General features: G+C 41.6%; 3 protein-coding genes across 3 annotated transcripts; 2 read left to right on the plus strand and 1 right to left on the minus strand.

The window, feature by feature from the left end:
• Positions 1-202: 202 nt before the first annotated feature.
• Positions 203-3,385, plus strand: LOC135680682 (probable transcription factor KAN2). Its single transcript, XM_065194789.1, has 6 exons — positions 203-927; positions 1,085-1,161; positions 1,830-1,875; positions 1,964-2,081; positions 2,677-2,752; positions 3,072-3,385. The coding sequence occupies exons 1-6, from the start codon at positions 423-425 to the stop codon at positions 3,159-3,161; spliced, it is 912 nt and encodes a 303-aa protein (XP_065050861.1). The 5' UTR covers positions 203-422; the 3' UTR covers positions 3,162-3,385.
• A 1,248-nt stretch (positions 3,386-4,633) lies between these two features.
• Positions 4,634-6,653, minus strand: LOC135673786 (UV-B-induced protein At3g17800, chloroplastic-like). The gene is made up of 4 exons (XM_065183095.1): positions 6,521-6,653; positions 6,253-6,439; positions 5,876-6,156; positions 4,634-5,756 (listed from the first exon to the last, which is right to left on the minus strand). Exons 2-4 carry the CDS (start codon positions 6,403-6,405, stop codon positions 4,949-4,951), a joined length of 1,242 nt encoding a protein of 413 aa, XP_065039167.1. The 5' UTR covers positions 6,406-6,439; positions 6,521-6,653; the 3' UTR covers positions 4,634-4,948.
• A 1,718-nt stretch (positions 6,654-8,371) lies between these two features.
• LOC103990934 (extra-large guanine nucleotide-binding protein 3) lies at positions 8,372-16,838 on the plus strand. Its single transcript, XM_009410243.3, has 8 exons — positions 8,372-9,509; positions 9,926-10,063; positions 11,930-12,034; positions 12,143-12,328; positions 14,253-14,436; positions 14,692-14,936; positions 15,532-15,689; positions 16,131-16,838. The coding sequence occupies exons 1-8, from the start codon at positions 8,601-8,603 to the stop codon at positions 16,702-16,704; spliced, it is 2,499 nt and encodes an 832-aa protein (XP_009408518.2). The 5' UTR covers positions 8,372-8,600; the 3' UTR covers positions 16,705-16,838.
• The last annotated feature ends 619 nt before the right edge of the window (positions 16,839-17,457 follow it).

Raw genomic sequence — 17,457 nt, forward strand, 5'->3', positions numbered from 1 at the left:
CTTTTCTTGATTCTTTTAAGCTCATATCATGTGGTGTTTGAAATGAATCACTGTGAGCTTGGTCAGAAAGTGATGAGATAACTTCAAATGTTAGGAAGCCTCAAAGTTACGCATTCCTCTCTCTATCTCTCTCTCTCTCTCTCTCTCTCTCTCTCGTGTTATTGTTCCCACATTCATGCAGACTCAAATAAAGCAGAAGAGAACCCATCTGCCCTTCAACTCCCCGCCCCTTTCCCATGTATATCTTTCCCTATATTTACTACCAAAACACACACACACACACACACTAATATCGCTGTCTTCTTTTGCTTCTTTAGATCGCATCACAGAGAAAGAAGAAGACACTTCCTTCTTGCTCCTCAAGCAAAGCATCTCCACTTCAAGTAGATACTGAAGCTGAGACTGGCAGAGGAGACCATACGATGCCATTGAAAGGGGAATCTACAGGAACCAGCTCTACTGCCTCGCCTGATCTATCTTTGACCATCGGGCTTCCCGGCGTCGTCTCTTCTGCCACCTCCGGCGATGACGGTCGCTACCGAGCTTGCATCGATCTTTCTCTCGCGTGCGCCATGTCCTCTTCCGAGGCCAACGTGTTTCAGAGGTTTCAAGGACCACTGTCGTCTCCTACGCCAATAAATGGTGCTCCAATCTATCCCAAGTCTGGACTCCAACACCAGATGTCTTCTTCTTCATGTAATGGTTATCCGAACGAAGCATACTTGATGAGCTCCTACTTGCACTGGTCCAACGAGTACTTCCCTTGTGGCGTCGGATCATTGGAGGCCACACAAAGCTTGATGAGGTCGAGATCGACGCCGAGATATCCAACGAAGCGGAGCACCATCAGGGCGCCGAGAATGCGGTGGACAAGCAGCCTCCACGCCCGCTTCGTCCACGCCATCGAGCTCCTCGGTGGACATGAGAGTACGCGGCCTCTTGCACCCCTTCTCGTTTCTTTGCAGCTGTGATTAGTGTGGTCGATGATGGTTGATGATAGGATAGGATTCATAAGATGATCCTGATCATTGTGTGTTTGTTTGATCTGAGAAAACGTGTGGTTTTTGGTATGGTTTGGCATCAGGAGCGACACCGAAGTCGATTCTGGAGCTTATGGCTGTGAAAGATCTTACTCTGGCTCATGTCAAGAGCCACTTGCAGGTGTTTCCCCACTTAAATCTCATGCCCCCCTTCTTCTTCTTCTTCATCTTCATCTTCATCATCATCATCGTCATCTCTCTCTTAACACATATCAAGGCCCACTTGCAGGTATTTCTCTACTTAAAGCACAAGCCTACTTCTTCATCGTCACCAGCTCTCTCTCTCTCTCTCTCTCTCTCTCTCTCTCTCTCTCTCTCAGCCCATGTCAAGAGCCATTTGCAGGTGTTTCCCTACTTAAACCTGAAGCCCTTCTTCTTCTTCTTCTCTCTCTCGCTCAAGCCTTTCTTCTTCTTCTCTCTCTCTCTCTCTCTCTCTCTCTCTCTGTGTGTGTATAGAGCCACTTGCATGTGTTTCCCAAGTTAAAGCTCAAGCCTTTCTTCTCTCTCTCTCTCTCTCTCTCTCTCTCTAAGTCTGCTTCTCCACAGACAGGAAAACTGCCAAACGTAGAAAAAGTCACGGAAACAGAAGAAAAGTAGGCATCATTTCACAATAATAAGGAGATCATATAAATACAAACCTCTCAACAAATTACAAAGCATCAACCTCGTTATAAATAACATCAAGAAACAAGAAAAAGACCAACAACTGCCTCCTTTCTCTTTCTTTTCATCTCACTCTCCTTCACCTTTCTCAACTTCTTTTTCCATCCTTTATTCCTTTTCTTGCAGATGTATAGAACAACCAAATCCACCGACAAGCCTGCAGCTTCCTCAGGTAATCCGTGTAGCTCATCCTCAACAAATTAGTTCATGTCATCCACATTTTGTAAGTGTATTTTTCTCATCTGTTCCTCTTTCTTAAGGTCAATCGGATTTGGCACTTGGAAACAGTGATCTAACACTAATGGTGCACAAATTCTCAGATGCACCAAACCAGCACCATTGTTTGGACTCTACCACAGGATGGAGTAACTCATCTAGGTAGCAAATCTCTCTCTCTCTCTCTCATGTTTTTTCATTAGAAGATGTAGCTTTTGGTTTAAAAGATGCCTTTAAGCTTCATTAGGGTTGGAACATTGACTCCACTACCACTTCAGGACTACCATGGCAGCTTTTACTTTTATCTATATATCCATTTATGTTCTTTAAGATCTTATAAGGTGATCTAAAGCTAAAGTCCAGCAAAAAAGCATCCAATTCACTAGTAAGAAAAGTTGATCATAGGCCTTACTTTTGTCAATGCCAACCTTGTCATTGTTATTTGAGAATATCCAGCCCCATATGCACAATCTAGAATGGTCAATCCTCTCACCAAGCTTCATTATGTTGCTAATGGGTGCTTGGATTTGGATTTGGGTTGACCATTTGGTTGTTCCAAAAGTATTTTTTTTTCCTTTAGTCTTAATCTTATGATATAATTTTGGTTCTTAGGCAGCATTTTGATTTATGTTACAGAGGAATAAGTTGATTAATCATTAGTTTATTGTGCTCTTTAGTTGAATTTGTTCTCATATATATTATGTTATTTCTCTCAGCATCAATATTAAATAATTCTCTATTTTTGCAAAAAAAAAAGAAAAAAAAGCCAAGGACTTTGGAAGGAAATCAATTCAGATGCGCTACAATCGACTTCTTTTTCGTCACAAATTGAGGTACCAAATAGCAACTTAATTTGTCCTCCGAGGATTTCGTCATTGTATTTCGACTTTAAACAAGATGATCAATGTAGTTCAACTGATACAATTTTTTTTTTTTTTTGGTCTCTATCAAGAACAAAAAGTGTTGCATACATATTCAAACGTACATCTCGAGAAGAGATTGGTTAAATTTCACTCCTTTTGTATATTGATCCTAAATAAACCGAAATAATTTTCCGATCTAATATCATGTTAATTCACCGATCGATCATTTTCATTCCATCTACAAAAGTTTAAGTCAGTCGATGACACTATTTTTTTGGCCTTTAAACAGGATCACTCTTGCACATCAGATGATGCAAATGGTTCTTATCAAGAACCAGTAATCCCTAGCTTGGAGTTCACCTTGGGAAGATCAAAATGACATCTCAAAGAGCCTGGAGTTCTTGTCAAGATGATTCTTTCATAGTGATCAATTGTTTCTATCCATTATAGCTTCTCTCAGTTTTTGTTTAAACACCATTCTTCTTGTATTTATAAATGGCCACCAACATAAAATATAAAGATCATGTAATTTAGCAATCACATAAGAAGATCATGTAATTTCAATATGTTTTCTTTAATTTCTTGGGAGTACTGTTCTTTTTAGTACTATTTCAAGCATGAAATATGGAAGTGTATCAAAATTATGTGTTTGTATAAGAATGCAGATGTTAAGCAGATGATTTCCATGATTAAATGCTTGATAATTAATAATTGAATTTATAAATACAATTCCCTATTATTTATTCTTAATTCAATATTTTATCAAGAAATAATATACAATGAAAGTACTAATGTACTTTGATAGGAAATGCAATTGACATTATATTAAAACAGTTCAAGTTGCTGATTGATCATTATTGTGGCATTGGTGAAATGAAAATTTCTAGAAAAATGAGAAATGTCATCTTAGAACCTAATAGACATCAACTCATCAAAGTTTCCAAAGCTTGTATTGATTTATCCTAAATATCTTCCAATAATCTGCACTCTCACCAATCTCCCATTCCCTCTTCCGTTAACGTAACTCTTTGCCATCTCTTTCCTAACCTGCTCTCCCGCTAAACTATGCCCACGCACCATACAGTAACAACGGCTCCCCTTAACTAACTCTAGCCCGCGGCACATCAGACCAAAATTGCAGGTCCCCCATGGGCCACATGGTCTCTCTGATCACATGGCAGAGTGGTGACGCGGCGGCCATCCACCCATCGACGTGGCATCGGGTCAACGGGTAAAAGTCAAACGTTTGGTTCTTGGGTCACTCTGTCCCGGCGCCACCGCTATCACCACCTCCCTCCTCGCGTAGCTGTTACATCGATCGATCGGAGATATGGCCGGTGCCGCGCGCGATACGGTGGCTCTGGCCCTCCTCCTCCTCCTCGCGACGGCGATGACGCCGTCTCTCCTCTCCTGCTCCCCCGAGTTGTCAGGTCATCGGGGACAGGGGAAGTTTGATCGACCGCTCATCATGACTCGGGCAATCCTCTCGTCTTCTCCGTTCTGCTTCCGTCTCTCCCATGTTCTCCACCAAAGAATTTCCTTTCCTCTAAAAACCTGGTTTTGATTTCATAGTACAAACAAAAAAGGTCTTTTTTGTTTTGCCTCGAATGAAATTTGGATAAAAGTTTGATTGCTCTGCGCACCAAATAAACTCTCCCCATAATGTTCGACTTTGCTTCCCGGGCAGAGGAAGATGACAGAGGGGATGGTATTCTTGAAGTAACGGCAATTGGAGTGCCATTGTTGAACAGGTTTGTTGAAAGAAAGAAGAATATATTAGGAAGGTTATCATGGGACCAATGAGCTGCCTATACATAAGCTTGAAATGAGCATCAAAGAGCAGACTCCCCATGATAAAGTTTGGCACTACTTGCAATGGAATCTATCAATGATACAAGGTGCTTTCAGTACACAACAAAATCTCATATTACAATTACAAGCAGAGATCACACAAAACACCATTGCACAGAAAAAGTCTTTGAAATCAAGAACAATTATAGGGAACCTACTTTTGTACAATGTTTATGATCCTCAACTACAAGGATCTGAGTTTACACAGCCCTCGTTGCCATTGCTTTGATCTTCAACTTTGGCAACAACTGTAGAAGTTATTGTAGATACTAAACATCCTTGCATTATCGATCCTTCAAGTCTGATCACAGGTGACTAGTTAGTCACAAAATGATACCTGGAATCAACATAGCTCTCGACATCCCATAGGAAGGAACCAAAGGTTACAGCCTCCAAAATAAGCCTCCTCAATCCCGCAAAACTTATCTTGATAAGTTCATCCTTTGACGAATCAATGGCTCCCTCGGGTGTAATGACAATCTCAGGCCTCCCGAATAGCGCCTCGGTGTGCTTCTCAATGATGCTAAAAGCTTCCTTCGATCTGATCGTGGCATGTCGTTGAAGAGTATCGGAATCAAAAGACATGACATAGGACCGCAGGCGGCAGGGCTTCATCCCACCCTGGCCAAAGCTTGGAGAAGACCATGATGACACCTCAGGGTGAGCTATCTCCGGTTGAGCAGATGGAACTGATTCATCGATCATCGCTTGCTTAATGGCACTCTCCTCTACATCTGATCCCCAAGGGAGAGTCTTCATGGACTTCTCAAGCTGGAACCTTTGGTCCACTCTCTTGAGGAAATAACCATACATCACAGAAGCAGCATACACCTGACCAACTCTAAGCTTGCTGATAGGCGCCACCGTGTTTGTGTCACTCGTCCGCTGCCCCAGTATAAGAGCCAGGTGGTTCTTGATCATCTCATAAGCCTCAGCAGAATGCAACCTTTCGAGTTTCTCATCCTCCGGTGGCCACTGATCGACCTTCCCGGAAGGGTCGGCCGATTGACATATAGCAGGAACCAAGGAAACATCAGCTTCGACAAACTTTTGGACGACCAGTGCATACAATATCTCCTCTAGAGCCCTTCTCCTCTCGTTAGCTTTCACCTCCGCAATCCTCCTAATAATTTCGATGTCATCTTTTGTTCATCATTATTTTCTCACCATAAAAGTTGGAACTTTTATCTACACAAAACTCTAATATCATGCAACTATAACAAAACAAAAACTACCTTTTACCTGTACAGAACTATGTCGGTGTCCGCAGGGGTAGGTTCCTCTTTGTTCTTCGCAGCCTCACGGTCAGTCTGAAGCTGCTCGAGCTGCTGATCGACGGCCGCAGGCAGGAGATGAGGATGGCTGACGAGGATCTGAGACAGAAATTGCCCGATCGGCGACTCCAGCTGGAGAGGAGCGATCGGGTCCGAGGAGGGGGAGGACGACGATGCCCTAACAATAGTACTCCTCCGAGCACCAATTCGTCGTTGTCCTTGCTTTGACAGAGATATCGGACAATAGCCCTGCCACAGATTCATCGAGAAAGTATATCAAAACATCACGATCCCAAACAAATTGATCAAGATGCAAACTTTTTGGGAAAATATAGCCGAACTTACATCAAAAACCTTGAGCCCCCGGGTGGAGAGATGAGGCTTGGGATCAAAGAAGAGAAAACTGAACCGGTGGGCGGCTAAGACGCACGATCTCGGGCCAAATCCGGGAACTTTGCAGAGGAATCGAGAAGACTGAAGGCTCGTAGCGGCTTCCATCGATCAAAACTGACGAGGAACCGTCTCTAATCACCTGCAACACCGAGAAACCCCTCGATCAGTCTCAACAACAAGAAGTTCAACGCAAGAAGCACCGGGGAACCGATTCTACTACCAGACGAACAGATTGGAAAGATCGAATCGAGACGGAAGAGGGGGAATTGGGAATTAGGTCGTGGAAATGGGGGGTGGGGAAGAGCCGTAACCGTTCAGCGCGAGCTGGCATCCGGTGGGAGGAGATGGATCGCCATTTTATTACGGCAGCTGAAGAGCAATTGGAGCAATTGGCCCGAGAGTTGAAATAATTAACGATCATGCCATCATCTTCAAAATATTGCCTAAATCTTTTTCTCTTTATTTATATCAGCAAAAAGATATGAATTATATTTGATTACCTCTAAATTGATGTTTGCCATGTTGTCAAATAAAAAAAATTGAGGTAAAATTACAAGTCAACAAATATTCAATAAGCTCTCTGAGATTTGGCATCTGATTGCTGGCTTACATCTAATGTGAATATTGTATTAATTTGATGCCATTGATGTAAATATATGTGAAGCCGAGGCTATACGTGAGTTGTGAGTCGGGTGATGTAAAGATATTTCTCGCACGTTTTAGGATCGTTCGATTGGGAAGGGCTCGAGTGGCGCGTCTAGAGAGATCCACCATGAACTTAGAGAGACAAACTTGGCATTCTCAAGTCTTCACGTTCTTGCAACTCTTCACAGCCACAATATGAGAAGAAGAGACCAAAATCTATTTGGGAGCGAACTCGTGGAGGGGAAGGAGTCGCCAACAACAGACGACGTGGGTTTTGCTTCGTGTCATGCGCAAAGACCGCACTAAATCCGACCCGCTTGGGGTTTGCGGATGCGATATGGTGCCCGTCGGGCCCAACCATATATAACCCGCTTAGGATTACGTCTTTTGGGTTTACGGGTTCGGATCGGGTTGTAGGATGATCCTGTGTCTAGTGACAGCCGACGTCAGCACACGCAAGCGGCCTCAACATGATGTAATTGTAGACCCCGGGTCGTCGTCCCATGAAAAGTTTTATCGGGTGATGTCACATCGACCGCGCGGGTCCCACTCATCGGGTCCGTCAGAGGCAACGTCACCGGTGACGAGCTTCTTAGGCGAGTAAGTACGCACTCCAGGACTGGCGTGCCAATCAATCAATCAGGCAATCTTCCACGCGGCAAGCATCCGAACGCGGAAGCCACTTGTGATCCGGTGGGATCTCTCGTATGCATGATGAGACAGGCATCAGATTGCTTCGGTCGGAGACAAACCGTGGGACCCATCGCCGATGACGAGGGGGTAGTAACCTTCGCTGCCTTATTGGAACGGCCACACACCACGTCACCCCTGCTGAGCTTCTTGGGCGAGTAGCGTCGCTATCAGAAGCTTACTATTCCGCAGAATGTTCGCACTTCGTGCCCATCACTTCGACGAGCGCGAAAGGGAATCAACCATCCACGTGTCATTAATATGAACGGAGAAGGTATCGGGAGACAGGCAACAGATTCCCGAGGACGCCTCAATCGATTGACCTGAGCCAGTGGGGCACGTCTACAATCATGAGGATAGTCCGCGGTTCGCTGTCGTCCCGGAAACAGTCGATCCTCACCCTTCCCCAACAAAAACCGACGCTCCTTCCGATCTGACGTCCGTCTGCCACAACGTACAAGCATAATTGGACGGCTCAGATTTTGTCTCCACGGACTCCGTCGGCCCCTTCTCTTTTCACCGTGACCGCATGCGATTGTGGGGCCCCGCCGAATCCCACTGCTGGACCCCACGCCGCCATCGCTCCGCCAAGTTCTGAAAGCAACGGTGATGTGGCTCACGCGCTCCCATGCGCAGCGCTTACTGAACTTCGTTACCTAATATACCCCTAATAGGAGAAGTCATTTACGAGAACTTATGACCCCAATCATTACTAGCTTGACGACTTTTATGGTCATTTGAGAATTGCACGTACGCTTGGAGGTGAAGCATCGACGCCGGCTGTCGTTAAAAGCCGAGGATTCCGTCGACTCCCCGACGCCGTTAAAATCCACCCGTTACCGCTGCGACTCTCACCGTCTCCGCTGTGCGTGCGCGCTCCTCTCCCGGCCTCCTTTGAGCTCCAGTTATGGATCCCGGAAACCCTAACCCTACGCATCGGAGCCCCCGATAGAGGCGGAATAGAGATGGCGTCTGCGACGGAGGAGGGGACGGAGAGAGGCTCGTGGGAGGCGGCGCTGCGGAGGTTGCTCCCGCACGGCGCGCCGCTCCCCGACGAGGAGCACCTCGACTACTCCATCTCCGTCGGATGCGACTTTCCCCCGGCCCCCCACCACGTCTCCGAAGTGGAGTCTCTGGAGCCCCGCGGTGCCCCCGCTTCCGTTGCCGGTGGTTGTGGCCACTCCCTCCCCGGTGGGCCTCGGTTCAACCGCCGACGAAGCGGCGACCCGCCTCGGAGGATGCCAGTTGAGAGGGCTAGGTCGTCTTCCGTCGCGTGCGCGTTTGCGGAGCCCGAAGGCGGCGCGTTGCGGTCCGGCGCCAGGACTTCCTCGGCACGTGGCATCAGTTCTTTCTCCGGTTCGGCGCGACCTGTGGCGGTTACATTCGGCGCGGAGAAGGATTCGGAGGAGGACCTAGCCGGAGGCGCCACCGCCGCGGAGCCGGCGCCGGCGAGGGAGAGGAGGAGGGGCGTCTGCTTTCGGTGCGGGAAAGGTAACATCCTGAAGGAGAGGGAGGCATGCTTGGTGTGCGACGCGAGGTACTGCAGCAATTGTGTGCTGAAGGCCATGGGGTCAATGCCTGAGGGGAGAAAATGTGTGAGCTGCATTGGTCGTCCGATTGACGAGTCCAAAAGGTCGGGGCTTGGTAAGTGCTCTAAGATGCTGTCTAAGCTGTGCAGCCCGTTGGAGATCAGGCAGGTCATGAAGGCGGAGAGGGAATGCCCTGCGAACCAGCTCAGACCAGAGCAATTGGTTGTCAATGGCCGGCCATTGCAGCAGGAGGAGCTCGATGAAGTCTTGGGGTGCTCGATGCCGCCTCAGAAACTGAGGCCTGGGAGATATTGGTATGACAAGGATTCAGGACTCTGGGGGAAGGTGACTTTTTGCTTCCCCATACTGGACTTATTGTTCTTAATTAGTTACTTGGATTATTTAAGAAAAACTCTCAAGGAAGAGGGAGGTCGGACATTGTGAATTCTGAATAACTGATAGATTATCCTTCTTACGATGGATTAATAATTATATCCTCAGCAAGTATTTCCAAGATAAGGTTCTAATATATTAAGTTTGCTTATCACATTAACAGACACGAATTCTATTAATCAAGTGGAGAACAAGTCTGCGATGGAACATAGTTGGTTTCTCCTAATATTTTGGAGCTTGCTGGTTGTCTAATAATATATGATCTGCTTATATTTCAGTTTGTATTTTTTGCATCGTGTTTTTTGTATGAACTTGTTGCTTCAGATTGAGCAGCCAATTAGACTTTTAACTGTTGGAACTGGTGGCAGGAAGGTGAGAGGCCTGACAGGATTATAAGTTCGAAACTCAATATAGGAGGAAAGTTACAGTCAGATGCAAGCAATGGTAACACACAGGTGTATATCAATGGACGAGAAATTACACGGATAGAACTCAAGGTTCTTAAGGTGGAACTACTTTGCCTTTAAGGTTCTTCTTGAAATACAATACCTTGGGCGCACTTGCTGCAACTTCATTTCTTATATTAAAATTATTAGCTAAAAAGATGCGATGAGATTTTATTTACATGTAGTTTTCATTTTTTTGCTGATTTCATTTTGTTTTTAATGATATTACTAGTAGAGTTACTTCTTAACTTGATATATCTGAACAATTGGTTCAAAATACTTAAACTCAGGTTAATGGTAGTCGACTTATCTAGCCCTATAAATCAACTCAATAGTTCTCCCACTTCCATTGTGGAACTAAACTGGAGTCTTAAAAGATGCAAAATACAAAGAAGGAAATAAGAGGAAGAAAGGAAAATACAAGATGATGGAGATATATGTGAATCAGACTTTAACCTATGTTCATGGGCAAGAGAGAAGTAAAAAGTTACACTATCAATGGAGAAATGCAAGAGAATCACACAATCTCTCTTGACCTCTTAGGGTATTCATTTTCTTTGAAAAGCCACCTGTTATAGCCCCAAACTCAATGGCCTTGGCCCTCTACTACCAACGAGAGAGGCCTAGAGAAAAAATGAGCACAAGCAAGCGAAAAGGTCAATGTTGAGGCCCAAGGCAATATCAATGCCGGCATACCACCACAAAAAGATAACATCTCTAAGTGCAATGAAGTTATACTCAGAAGCAAGATACATTTTAAACTCAAAATGCATAGATATGCAAGGTTAGTTTACGACAGAGGAGTTTGTGATTGTTAAGTGCAAAAAGATTATGATACGTGCTGGAACAGTAACTCTATATATTAGGACTTGATCTAGCTGGTCCAATTTCCCTGCTTTTACCTGTCAGTACCTCTTCGAAAATCAACATATTATGGTAATATCTTGCAGAAGTTTATGGTATGCGTTGCTGGAGTGATGCCTATAAGGAAAGAAAACTCTGCCAGGGAATATTGGTTTGACGAAGTAAATGAAAATGCTTGATCAGAATTTCCTCATGTGGATGCCAATATAAATGGATATTGACATCTATATCAAAATTGTGGTATCAGCATTGCTAATGAAACTTCATTCTATTTCAATCCAGAAAATCATAAACAAGGATAAGAAGGGCTGAGCCAGGTGTCAACATTGTATCATAATTGTTATACCTTGAACTAGAGATATCATTAACATTTAAGTAGCAAGGACACAACATGTCGTTATACCTTGTATGGATTGTGCACCAGAAATGGTATCACACTCTTTGTCATTAAGGCGGTAGAACACATTTTTGTTTTGCACAATGAAGTTAATGCTGTCTTTTTACCAAGAAGAGTCTGTTTATTGCAATTAATATCCGTGTGCACCTCTGAATTGATTATTTTCTTTCTGAGTGTCTATTGCTTGGAGGACCTTTCTTCACTTTATGCTGTCTCCTTTGCTGTATTTGGCTTGATACTGGTACTATGTTCAGAACTTCTTGTTCAATCATATTGCGAAGTACTTCATTTTCTTGGATATTTCAGTATATCTTACTTTCTGATGTGTTAGTTACCACTTATAAAATAGGCAGTCCAGCTGATATGTGTCATTTAATGTCTCATATGATTACTTTTGTGTCCTTCCACCCTGCTTGAGGTTGATGTTGATGCTTGGTCACTTGTAATTGAATAGTTTTGCAAGGATGTAACTCCATGCAGCTTAGTATCTAGAATGCCATGCTGATTAGGTGGATTTGGCAGGTTATTTCTTTGGTTCTATGAACATTGCAGACATTGTTATACCTCATTCACCATTTCTTATTAACCTGCTTGAGAACTTCGAGGATAAATAATATATCGCCTGAGAACTTTATATTGAACCTTCTACCGCCTTTTCCATTTAGTTGGCGAATGTGCAATGCCCACGAGATACTCATTTCTGGGTATATGATGATGGTTCTTATGAGGAAGAGGGTCAGAATAACATAAGGGGAAAGATATGGGAAAAGGTACTCATTTATCTTTTAATAATATATCTGTGGAAGGTTAATGTTTCTTGCACCAGAACTTGTGAATCAATTTTCCAAATATTTGCTGTGTGGTGCTTGGATATGTAGGCATCTACTCGTCTCATATGTTCATTGTTCAAATTGCCTACACCTCCTGAGAATCCTCCTGGGTCGAAGGAAGATTCAGCTGCATTTTCAGTCAGGTCTGTGCCGGAGTATCTGGAACAAAAAAGAGTTCAGAAGCTTTTGTTACTTGGCTTAGAGGGCTCAGGAACCAGCACCATCTTTAAACAGGTATTCTATAAGATTCTGGTGTATACGCTTTTCTGAATATCAGTTCAATCAGAATGTATGTTATGACTTGCATAAACTTTATGCAGGTATGACTTATAGTCTTCCTTTTAGAATATCAATTTGTCATGGATCTTTTTGTCATCTATGTACCCTATGCTTCACTAACCTTGTTAATATTTACTGTTTGTACAGATAATTTCATGTGCATACCCATGTATGCATGTACTTTTACATACACATGATTCATGCATATGAACATACACATGCATGTTCAAATACGCAATAGCATATGCAACATGCACACACGTATCATACACACATGTCCGAAAAGACATGCATTAAGAAAGATGCTATTGATACATAATCGTAGGTGAACTCATCTTATAAACTATTTTATTGGCTAATTGAATTGTACAAGAATTTTGTGAATGTGTCTTACTTTAATATCCTGCTGTATGTCCTGGTTGAACCTTTTCTTTAATGGAGGATGAAGATAAATTCTGATTGTTCAGTTCATGTACCTAAACTTGCTGGTACATTGACGTTTCCAGATCTCACACTCGCACAAGTCCATCCATCCATTTTTAACTTGCCGTTGATGTTCTATTTAGTATTTTTTTTGTCTATTGTCCTGTTGAAGAATGAATGAATTAAAAGTTCATTTTGAAGAAGCCTGTTTTAGTTAACAGCACATAAACTTCAAGTTTCCCATCACTTGTCGGCATATGCCAGTGTACATAAATCTGAATTAGTAAGTGCATAAATTTGAAGAGCTATTTGTCTTTCGACTTTCTTGTATTACTGGATTCCGGGTGGAGGTTCTAATTTACAGTTTGACACTTATCTGCGACAAAGAATTAGCTTGAAAAGTTCATTTGGCACCATGTCAGTGGCCTGTTTACCACATTATAAGTAGAAATATGCAATTCAAGGTAGATCATCCATTCAGTAACTATATTCTTTATTTTGGTTTCCACATGAGAACCAAAACATGGTTATGGATCCAGATACTGATGAGATGTGATATGTACATGTTGATACTTAAAAGTTACAAAACTATGATATGGTATGTCATGAATTTAGATATGACAATGTAAAAAATATTTTGTAAACATAAATTCACATATGACAAAGTTTGACAAGGTATTTGAAGTGTTAGGATAGCTAAGTACAATTTATGATAAATACTAATTGACTAAATATTGCACATAACTTATTAAAAAAGTGTAACTTTTAATAATATATCGTTTATATATAGAAGATAACAAGATCTTATGACAAATGAAGTAAGATGTTCAAATTAATTTCATAAGTAAGATGCTTTACATGAACAAGAGATCCAAGCATTTATCCATTTCTATAATCAAAAGCTCAATATGTAAGCAAAACAAAGTTTTCTCAGAAAGTATCATGGAAGCATTCGAGCATCCAATATGGACTCGAAGTATCATATCGAACACATATCTAATATGGACACAAGCAATTTCAAGTATCTGTGCTCATTAACCAAGACAGAACACCATTTTGGGGATAATTTTCTACTTTTTGTTTTTCAGTACATTTTTCTGTTTTGAGATTTTTGGAAGAAAAAAATGTAACGAAAATGAAAAATTAATGAACCATAGGAATTTTTATCCCTCTCGAAGGTCAGATAAACCCATCTTACATTTGTCTCTTTCTTTGCCAACTTATGTTCAATTTTTTCTATCAATCAATTTGATTTCCTTTATCAAAATTAGGAGAACACAAAGAAATATAAAAGATTTTTCATTCTTTCTTAGAGACATGATATTGTTTGATTAATTTGTGATTTTGCAGATTTTGAATTATTCATTTGGATGGTAAAATTTGGTTCTCTTTGGCCTTTACATAGTTCTTTCTGACTGTTGTATAATTTGAACTTATCTTTTCCTCATCATAATAGGCAAAATACTTGTACGGAAACCAATTCTCTCCTGAAGAAATGCAAAATATGAAGCTTATGATTCAAAGCAGCCTGTACAGATACCTTAGCACTTTGCTTGAAGGACGTGAGCATTTTGAAGATGAGGCTTTAGAGGGGAAAAGAGCTGGTTCACTGCATTATAATGCATCCGCTAATGGTCTAGGTAACATATCATCTGCTAATGGTGTCACTAATTGATCTTTACATGGTCTTCTTGTGAGTAGAAGTTTATGCCATCCTATCAGAATTTTCAAGAGGTGTTGTTACAAGTTACAACTGCTTTTGACCTTGATTATTGACAATGATCTTTGTCTCCTTTTAGTTTGATATTATGTTTAGATTTCCATAGTTTCCTTTATCTCATTATCGTTTTCTACAATTTACTAACTGTAAATTATTCATTGTAAAATGAATTCAGGTGGAAGTGAAGCACAAAAACATAACGAGTGTGTTTACTCGATCAACCAACGATTAAAACATTTTTCTGATTGGCTGCTTCAGATTATGGCTATGGGTGATCTAGATGCCTTTTTTCCTGCTGCAACTCGTGAATATGCACCTGTAGTGGAGGAGGCTTGGAAGCATCCTGCAATTCAAGAGACATATAAGAGAAGAAATGAATTGCATTTTCTTCCTGATGTAGCCAGCTACTTTCTAGATCGGGTATTTATTGTGTTTTGATGTTGAAATCATTTTATTTTGTGTCCTAACCTGTTTTAACTTCACATGTTGTATGATTTATTTAAATGTGTTATAATTCTGAAGATAATACTTTCTGGTGCCCTTTTGCAAGTAGTTTATATTCAAACAACATATAACTGGTAGTTTCCAAAATCACATTAATTTGAGAAAGTTACATAGAAGGTGCAAATTCATGTGTATTTGATGATGTATGTTGTGTTCCTAATTAGGTATAGGTATCATGGTTTGCCATGTCAACTGGCACAAGCCATCATGTATAATGCCCACACCAGTTGTGTCTAATACATGCCAATCAATTTTTAGCCTCTGTTGAATGTCACAGGGGTGCTAATCAATACAACATGGTTTTTCAGCAATGAAGTAATTTGCTATTTTTATCTAGATTTTTGCATCCTTTTTATGGAGGTAGAAATCTATAATTTTGCTTTGGAGGTTTGCCCCTTTTCATGATCATGAATAATTTTCATTTTTCAGGGCTCAGGCAAATGATTTCTAACAAATCACTGGTATTTGGACAAAATATAGTTTCCTAACTGAACTGTGTTTGCTTGTGCAGGCTGTAGAAATATCTAGCAATGAGTATGAACCTACTGAGAAAGACATCCTATATGCCGAAGGATTTAGCCGATGCAATGGCCTTGCTTTTATTGAGTTTTCTTTGGATGATAGGAGTCAAATCTCTCAGCATATTGAATGCCCGCATCCCCAAACAAAGTAAGCAATCTGTTCTCAATGCCCATATATTTGTTGACCACGTAATTCCAAAAGCAATAAGCTGCTGTTCCCAATAATTCATGCAAGCTCTCTATATTTTTTCCATGGTATAGCTTTACGGGAGCAACATCCGCAGATGATTTGAGGACCATTATGTTGTTTTATAATGTTTCTACCGAAATCTTCTTTTGTCTTTCTTCACATGGCATCTCTTATATGAATTGACTCACTTCCTCGTACTGATGTATGTCATTTGGATATATCTCCATGCTGCCTTAATTGATTTCATTTATCAATTTGTTCTTCAATGGTATGTATCTAGAAAATTAAATTGCCTGCAGGCATATAAGTTCATCTGTTGGAGGTCTTTAGTTTTTTAGTTGGATAATGCATCAATTCACATAATCTTGTTCTTGATAGGTTCCAAATTCACTGTTTCAGGTACCAGCTGATTCGTGTAAATACCAGAGGGTTAAATGAAGGCTGCAAGTTGCTTGAAATGTTTGAAGATGTCCGTGCTATCGTTTTCTGTGTTTCTCTTAGTGACTATGACCAGATGTGGCCTCAAAGCTCAGGTGAATTGTGCAACAAAATGATGGCAAGCAAAGACCTCTTTGAGAGTGTAGTGAACCACTCTTCTTTTAGGGAAACACCTTTTGTTCTTCTTCTGAACAAGTATGATGCCTTTGAAGAGAAGATCAGCAGGGTGCCTTTAACAGTTTGTGAGTGGTTTGCAGACTTCAGCCCTGTGAAGGCACGCGATACCAACCAATCTCTTGCTAACCATGCTTACTACTACATCGCAGTGAAGTTTAAGGATCTCTATGCCTCTATCAGCAATCGGAAACTGTTTGTCTTTCAGATGAAGGCACGTGAACGGGCCACTGTCCATGAGGGATTCAAGTACATTCAAGAGGTCCTGAAGTGGGATGATGTGAAGGATGAAAATGTTTATGGAATCCTAGATGAGTCATTTTACAGTACGGACATTAGCTCTTCTCCCTTCTTCAAATAGGAGTAATTCTGTCCGGGGATCTAGCTAGTCTTGCTTTGATGTATGTGCTATTCTTTGGGTCGTTTGTTGTGATTCTGCTTCTGCAAATAAGTTCAATGTTTTGACTACTGAAATTGAACTGAGCATCTTCTGAAGTTGACTGGTGATGGAGCTTATTGTAGAAGGTTATCCAATTAATATTGCTGTTTGGAAGAAAAAACATATTCTTAGGTGGGCTTGTGAGCAGACAAAGATTGCTCCTGCTGTTGCTCTGTAGCAGAATATTGCCTCTGGATCATACAACTCACAGTCTATGAACTCAAACCTAATCATTCAGCATCACCCAATGCTCTAGTGGAAGAAGCTCAGTGACATGATTGTTCTCAGGAGTTCTTAAATACTGCAAAGTGGCTGGTCCTCTGTAAATCTACATTTGCTGCAACTTGTTCTGATCATGAATTTATTTGTGGACTTCATTGAAGAAAAGAATGCTTTCGAGAGTCGATAATTTGTTGTTTTTTATTTTTGTTATTTTGTTTCTTCGACTGCAATTCACAACCAAAGAGTTGTGTGCATATGACCTCTTGACCATACACTTGTCTACACTTGTTATAGTTCTGTGATAGTATGCTATTGCGAATGAAATGGAACAAAGGCATTCACAGAGGCTCTTCCTTCTCTTTGCAGGTTGTCAATGGAGACAAAAGGAGATGATGCTAAGCGGGTTTCTCATCTGCTGTGGGTTGGGAAGGCTCCGGAGATACGAGGTACGCG

The sequence above is a fragment of the Musa acuminata genome, chromosome BXJ1-1 (genome assembly GCF_036884655.1).
Source record: "Musa acuminata AAA Group cultivar baxijiao chromosome BXJ1-1, Cavendish_Baxijiao_AAA, whole genome shotgun sequence".
Taxonomy (NCBI): Eukaryota; Viridiplantae; Streptophyta; class Magnoliopsida; order Zingiberales; family Musaceae; genus Musa; species Musa acuminata.

Bases quoted from the DNA above. Each gene is read 5' to 3' on its own strand.
- LOC135680682 (XM_065194789.1), top strand. From the start codon at position 423: ATGCCATTGAAAGGGGAATCTACAGGAACCAGCTCTACTGCCTCGCCT. The intron at 1,162-1,829 runs GTGTTTCCCCAC...CTTTTCTTGCAG, and splicing joins ATGTCAAGAGCCACTTGCAG to ATGTATAGAACAACCAAATC. The intron at 1,876-1,963 runs GTAATCCGTGTA...CTCTTTCTTAAG, and splicing joins CAAGCCTGCAGCTTCCTCAG to GTCAATCGGATTTGGCACTT.
- LOC103990934 (XM_009410243.3), top strand. From the start codon at position 8,601: ATGGCGTCTGCGACGGAGGAGGGGACGGAGAGAGGCTCGTGGGAGGCG. The intron at 12,035-12,142 runs GTACTCATTTAT...TTGGATATGTAG, and splicing joins GGGGAAAGATATGGGAAAAG to GCATCTACTCGTCTCATATG. The intron at 14,437-14,691 runs GTAACATATCAT...AAATGAATTCAG, and splicing joins TGCATCCGCTAATGGTCTAG to GTGGAAGTGAAGCACAAAAA.
- LOC135673786 (XM_065183095.1), bottom strand. From the start codon at position 6,405: ATGGAAGCCGCTACGAGCCTTCAGTCTTCTCGATTCCTCTGCAAAGTT. The intron at 6,157-6,252 runs GTAAGTTCGGCT...AATCTGTGGCAG, and splicing joins GGGGGCTCAAGGTTTTTGAT to GGCTATTGTCCGATATCTCT. The intron at 5,757-5,875 runs GTAAAAGGTAGT...CGAAATTATTAG, and splicing joins ACCGACATAGTTCTGTACAG to GAGGATTGCGGAGGTGAAAG.